General features: G+C 35.4%; 1 protein-coding gene across 1 annotated transcript; it reads left to right on the forward strand.

The window, feature by feature from the left end:
- The first annotated feature begins 495 nt into the window (after positions 1 to 495).
- Positions 496 to 3117, forward strand: LOC149556988 (uncharacterized). Its single transcript, XM_089830071.1, has 4 exons — positions 496 to 1170; positions 1339 to 1611; positions 2203 to 2734; positions 2933 to 3117. The coding sequence occupies exons 1-4, from the start codon at positions 496 to 498 to the stop codon at positions 3115 to 3117; spliced, it is 1665 nt and encodes a 554-aa protein (XP_089686197.1).
- Positions 3118 to 7353: the final 4236 nt, after the last annotated feature.

Below are 7353 nucleotides of genomic sequence, written 5' to 3' on the forward strand. Positions count from 1 at the left end.
TTCATTCTTAAAGATTTTAACAACACTTTTATAGCACTGGTGCCAAAGAAGGAAACACAACAAACTTTTGAAGATTTCAGGCCCATTTCATTATGCAACACAGTGTATAAGATCATATCAAAGGTGTTGGCAAATAGGCTCAAGCATGTATTGAACTCCATTATTTCTATAGAGCAGAGTGGGTTTCTTCTAGGGAGATCGATTTTTGAAGGGGTAGTTGTGGCACATGAAGTAGTGCACACCATCCGTGCTTCAAAAACTCAAAAGATGATGGTAAAACTAGACATTAGGAAAGCTTATCATGAGGTTAATAGAAGTTTTATGCTGGAAGTGCTAAGCCATTTTGGGTTTAGTAAGGAATGGATTCAATGGGTGAAAAGCTATATTCAAACACCCAGGTTCTCTGTACTGGTTAACGAAAGCCCTCAAGGTTTTTTTGAATAGGAAAAAGGAATAAGACAAGGTGATCCTTTATCACCTTTCCTTTTCATAATAATGGCAGAGGTACTAGGAAGGCTGATCCAAAAGCAAAGGGAGCAAGGAGCATGGAATGGAATTAAAATCATAGAAACAGTTGAATCCCTCGCACATCTACAATTTTTAGATGGCACCTTTTTAGGGGGAGAAGCCAGTGTAGAAGAAGCAAGAGTGATGAAGAAAACTTTAGAGCTTTATGGGAAAGTCTCAGGGCAGTTTATTAATTGGAAAAAGTCAAAAAAAAATTTCTTCAACACTCCTTATAATTTGAGATTTAGGATCTGTCAAATATTGGATATTAAATTGGGGTTAATGCCAAACAAATATCTAGGCATACCTTTTTTTGCAGGAAGAAATAAGGCAGACTTATGGGATAAGCTTATAGAAAATTGCCAAAAGAAAATGGAAGGATGGAGGGGCAAATGGCTGACTTTGGCAGGTAGAATACTTATGCTTCAAATAGTGATAACTGCAATGTCGGTTTTTGCTATGATGTGTCTAGAGATTCCGAAGAAAGTTATTAGAATCTTGGAAAGGAAAATGAGGAAGTTTTTCTGGAATGGTGCCAATGATGAGAATAAGATTCCATTGTTAGCTTGGGAGAAAATATGTAGGCCCAAAGAGGAAGGAGGTGCTGGTCTGAGGGATTGGAGTTTTATGAATAGAGCACTAGGAGCCAAATTAATCTGGGCAGTCTATGAAAACCCACACCTATGCTAGGTAAGAATTCTAAAAAGAAAATATTTAGACAATATGGATAACCACAGAATTTTAACAATTCAAAATCCTCCAAAAGGATCAGCCATATGGAACTTCATGTTATCCTGTAGAGAGGTGATAATTAAGCATATTACATGGCAGATAGGGGATGGGGATACAAATTTTTTTTGGGAAGATTCATGGATTGGACTGGAAGTGCTAGGGGAAACTATAAGGGATAATGAACTGAAATCCTACTTTAAAGAAAGATGGGGTAATACAGTAAAAGATTACGTGACTGAGAAGGATGGCCTTGTAGGAAAGGAGTGGTGTTGGAAGGATGTATCCCGGGAGGAACTGACAGAAGCACAGAAAGAGAAAATGAAACAAATTTTTATGGTCAGGAATGTGATGCTAACAAAGAAGAAGGACAAAGTAATTTGGTGTGGCTCATTATCAAGTAAATACTTAGTAAAACTAGGCTACAATCTAATAGTTGAGATAGGAAGGGAAAGTTTCTTCTCAAGAGACTTATGTTGGAACAAAGATATACTGCCTAAAGCAAGGGCCTTTACATGGTTAGCTTACAAAGGAAGAATTCTAACAGCTGAAAGACTAAGAAAGATAGGGATTAATGGTCCATCTAGATGTCCTCTATGTTAGAAACAAGAGGAAGCCATTGAGCATCTTTTAATTCAATGCCAATATGCTAAAAAATGCTGGGATATAGTTCAATTCAAATTAAGTTGGCAAGGGCCAAGAGCTCAAATGATAGGGGAAGCCTTGGATGGATGGCCAAGGATAGCTGGGAAATCAACCTTATCAAGTATATGGATAGTAGCACCATCTTTGATAATCTGGGAGTTGTGGAAGGAGAGAAATAGGAGAATCTTTAGAGGAGAAAAAGAAAGTTTGAGGAGATGCATAAGCAAAATTATTAATGCAATAGAAGAAACAGTCAGTGTGTCGGCTACAAGGAAACAAGCTATGAAAATTCCATTCACACGAGATGATAAACAAATACAGAATACTTGGCCAAGGATTAGATTCAAATCACCCTCAGGAGCTTTGGTAACAAGTAGTAGCAAAACAAAGAAGAAGGCAGTTGAATGGGTTACTCTACAGGAAGGCTGGGTCAAAGTGAATTTTGATGGAGCAACAAAAGGCAATCCAGGGGATTCAGGAATTGGGATTGTTTTTAAAGATGACAGAGGGCACCTTTTATTAGTAGGAGCGAAAAAACTCCCATATAGAATGAATAACATAGCAGAATGCCAAGCAGCATTATTAGCAGTTCAAATAGCTAGAATGGAAGGGTTAAAAAAAATACATTTGGAAGGGGACTCTCTGATCATAGTGCAGGCAATATCAAAATTGAGTGTAAAGGCATGGCATCTACAACCTATTATTAACAACATAGAGCAGGAATTGAATAATTTTGAAAATTTTAAAATTATGCATATAAATAGAGAAGGAAATCAGGAGGCCGATATGCTTTCAAAATGGGCTTTAACAATGAATGAGGAGACATTAAAGATTGAAAAGAAATACTCAAAAGGTAAACTTTTTAACATCATAAATTGCAAGAATAAAAGAGGACTGTCAACAATGATGTAAAAGACAACTCAGGCTATCCGATGAATCCCGTGCAAAATATTTTAAGTAAGGTGCCCGCAAGTAGTTTTAATGATTGGAAAGGTTTTAATTGCCTTTAAAAAGGCACGACATATGTCATTATTTAAGTGTAAATTTGAAGGGGATTGTAATTGCAGAAGGAAAGTGTATATAACAGAGATGGAGCCATCTTTTACATTCAAAACTCAACGACAGCAAAAGGCATTATTTGGGCGAGTAGCGGATCATAGGTTGAAGAAGATGGTAAAATGTGTGACACAGGCTGTGGTGGGCGCATTGCAAAACACATTGGGCCCCCTTTTCTAAGATTCAGAGCATCGATGGAAAGCACAAGTTGATATAGCTGTGATGACAATGGCCTGGGGCCTAGAAGTTGGAGAGCATGAAAGAGTAGTGGAATGGGTTATGAAGGAATTATTTGAAGAGGCGTTAATCCCAAACATGGATGCATGGTTGGAGTGGGCCCATCCGGGTTGGGCCTTCAATTTCTCGGAGGGTTATGCAAATGAGGAGGAAGGTAGGGAGAAAGGAATCATGCCATTTGTGAACTGATCGTGAGGATATAAGGAGAAAGAGGCCTATGTGAATGAGCGTCGGGTAGCGTGGAACGCCCTAAAAATTGCAATCATGGAGGGCAAGGCGCAGCACCGAAATGAGCCCTTCAATGTGGTAGTGCCAAGGAAGCGAGGGTCGGAAAGAGGGGCCAGCAGAGGGTGAAGGTAAGACTTGATGGATGGTTTTTTGGTTTTGAAGATAGAGGCCATATCCTTTTTGTCACCTCCAAACATGAACAAAAGCAGCCGAAAAGGGTAAATGGAAGCTCAATTTTTTGGCTCTAGTTGGTGGTAAGGAAAACCATAGAGGAAGGTAGCGACCGTGGGGAGTTTTCCAAAGGCAAGTTGTATGGCAGGGGAAGGCAAAAACATGCGAAGGATGCCTTTTGAAATGGTCAAGTTTTGCAGGTAACAAGGTGGCCCCCTGTAGCAGATTATGTTTAAGGTTAAAAGTATGTAGAATGTAGTTATTATGTTTGAATGTAAAGACTTGTAATGAAAGTAGTTGGCTATAGTGAAGAAATTTATGTAAGTAGTGGGGAAGGTTTAGACTCAATGGTAGAATGGTGAACCTTGGAAAGGTTAATGTATGAAGATTATGTAATTTCTTTTGAATTAATAAAATATCTTATTATCGATCAAAAAATAATAATATAATAATATTATATTATAATAGTATAATATATTATAAATTATAATAATAATAAAATATAATAATAATAATATATTATAATATATTATAATAATAAAATATAATAATAATATATTATTATAATATAATATATATATAATATAATATAATATAATAATAAAAAACTAATATATTATAATATACACATTGTGTTAACCGCCATAGATACCTGATATCCAATATGTGTGTCCCTATATTAAGAAAAAACATAGACCCACGGGCCCTTATTTTGCTTATTTGGATGCCAGTATTTGGAGCGACGATCAGATATCGAATCGAATATTAGATATAAGGTTTTTATTTTTATTTAAAAATAATAATTTTTAACATAAATTCAATAGATTTTATCATGATTTTTTTTGTTTTCTTTGAATGTAGGCTTTTTTTGAAAAAAATTGTTAAAATAATTTTTTTTAAATATATATTATGTTTTGCAATTCAATAGGAATGGCTGATCAAAATGATGACATTGAGGCAGGGAATAATATTCCTTGTAACCCCCCACCAAATGATCCAGTGCCCCGACAAAACCATCCACCAAATGATTCTCTAACCCCCTCAAAACCCTCCTTGAATCGAGGATTTGATAAATGAAAATCTCACCGAATTGAGGGGTTTGCAAAGAACATATAATAATGTACTCGTATTGGCTCCTATGTTATCCATGTTAAACACCATAGTGGATAACATTGAAACCCTTACAAACCAACAAAATGCCGCTCTTTGTTGGTGTGATGAAATGCATGAGATGTTTGATGATGGTTTTGACTATGATGAGGTTGGGGCCCTCAATATAACCAAAGAGGATTTGGCTAGCCTTTTTGTGAACCTGAAAATAGGTATACCAATCGATCCAAAATTTTTTTAACTATTGATTAAATGGTGCACAAATGATGTCATACGTGCAAAATTTTGGGATCATTGGTGGATGGTCTTTGATATTCCTCCACATAGCAATTTAGACATGCCATTTTATTTTCTTAGAAAATTATATGCACAATTTGTGATGAAACTTAAAGTGAACTATTGGAGCATGAAGCCCAACATGGGTGTAGGACTAAGAGCTCCTCAAGATAGACCCTCTTCCTAGTGGAAGAAAGCTGGCACTTTTGTCCCCCTCATTGATATCTCCCCCCCTCCTCGAGTGCAACATCCAGATATTATGGCAGAGGCTAGCTCTCAAACCATCAGAGCCATTCATAGGCTAAGTAGCCTAATGATATCTCAAGCTAGTTCAGTCATGCCTCCTCTTATTGATGATGCTGGTGCCAGTTCATCATCAGCTAGCCCATCACATCTTTGTGTGCCTCACACTTGCATTACATGCAAGAATATTTTTCTGGGTCCCATAGGTGATGTTCTTGAGTATCATTTTGTATTAGACGATGATACACCAGACACAAACGTAGAGGCTATATACCCTAATGCGAGAAAGGAGGAGAATGCAAGGCATGGACTCCTTCGGTGTTGGTACATGTATACATTTTTTCTTTATGACATATGTGATTTAAAGTTAATTTTTATAATAGAGTAATTTTAATTTTTAACCCATACTGACTTATACATGTATGTGATCTTCATTCATGTTTAGTTGATGATCGACGAGGAGCTTAGATAGATTGATGATGCCACACTCTCAGCCATTTCATTTGGCCTTGAGACATCTATGGTACATTATGTTATGTTTGCATTATTTTTTCTATTTGATATTGTAGCATATATGGTTGCTAATCTTTCTTTTATCTTGCAGGTACCACCTGTCCCAAGGGGACAAAGTGTGGGGGATGAGCCAGCATGCATTGACAAAGGAAAGGTAATTAGGTGCTTTCTATTTGATTAAATATCAATGCATTCTTTTAAAATTTTTGTGATAATGAAATTTAATTACATTGTTTATTGTATATAGGTGGTGCTACTAGTGATGAGCCTATACAGATTTTGTGTCATAGATGATCAAGCATTTCCATTCGCACTGAGAGCCCCATTGTATGTATTAGTATCATTTATTTTTTATTTTCCTTATCTTTATAAATAAATTTAAAACTGATTTCCATGATATTAACAACTATTATTTTGTATCTCATAGGAGACTCCTAGTGCACATGAGGTCCAACGGGAGAGTTATGTAGATTTGATGATGCGGCCACTCTATCTTGAGGAGGAGCCTACAATAGTAAGTTGTAGTTTGAATTCATGATTAAATATGTTATAAATTTAGCATGCTATGAATTATAATATTATATTTTAAGTTGTAGATTCATCTGAAAAATGTATTTGAACATACACAGCCCACAATCAGCGAGGTACAAGCATTGCTGAGGGCATACGAGAGGACTCTTAACCAACAAAGGAGGTCAACGAGAGAGGTATTTATTATGAAATTTTGATAGTATAAATTTTGAGTGCATATGAGAGGACTTCATTATAAAAAATATCATTATGCATTTGAGTAATTCAATGTTAGATACAAAGAATCATATAAATTTAGTAATCTAACTTTGGGTTTTTCTTTTTTGTTTATTTAGGAGGCATCTGATCCACCTCGTGTAGCAAAGAGGCTGCATTTTGATCATCCACCACCACCCTAGGATAGTATAGTTTCCATAGGATGCATCATGAGATATTTTGAGATGGTATATGCAACATTGTATACAGAAACATTGATATTATACACATTTCGATGGCATGATCAGCCACATTTTGTATATGGATCTATGTATTTTGATATATGTTTGAGTAATTTGTCTATGGATACATGATCTTTGATATATATTTGTGTAAAATTTGGTCTATGGATACATGTATTTTGATATATATTTTTGTCATTTATGTGCACAATGATATACATATTAATTTAGTATCTAGTATTGTTCAATTTATCATGGATCATGTGTATTGTTCATGTTTATGGAATATCATTAATTTTGATTATGTTTGTTATATTTGATTCAAATGCAATCATTTTTTAATAAAATTTTAACAACCTTTATTATCAAATTTGGATGCAATGTTTAATTTGAAGTGCTATCATGACATAAACACACTTGTTAACCTCCTACACAAGGTTCAGATAACCCCAAATCTGATTTTAAACTCCACCTTCAACCTTGAAACTAAATCTTGGCTTCAAATCTAATCTCAACATAGTTAAGGACTCCACTCCTCAACCATGGATTCTATTCCCAACCATGAAGTCATTCCTAGATTCATAATCTTTGATAACTAAGCACTTCACTTTGTTACTATCCTCATACTACAACTTTTCAATTTCAACATAACCTCAAAATATCTCAACTT

Source organism: Cupressus sempervirens, chromosome 5 (genome assembly GCF_028749045.1).
Source record: "Cupressus sempervirens isolate cs-2001-9-10 chromosome 5, ASM2874904v1, whole genome shotgun sequence".
Lineage (NCBI taxonomy): Eukaryota > Viridiplantae > Streptophyta > Pinopsida > Cupressales > Cupressaceae > Cupressus > Cupressus sempervirens.

Bases quoted from the DNA above. Each gene is read 5' to 3' on its own strand.
- LOC149556988 (XM_089830071.1), top strand. From the start codon at position 496: ATGGCAGAGGTACTAGGAAGGCTGATCCAAAAGCAAAGGGAGCAAGGA. The intron at 1,612-2,202 runs GTAATTTGGTGT...AAACAAATACAG, and splicing joins TAACAAAGAAGAAGGACAAA to AATACTTGGCCAAGGATTAG. The intron at 2,735-2,932 runs GTAAACTTTTTA...GTAAATTTGAAG, and splicing joins TGAAAAGAAATACTCAAAAG to GGGATTGTAATTGCAGAAGG.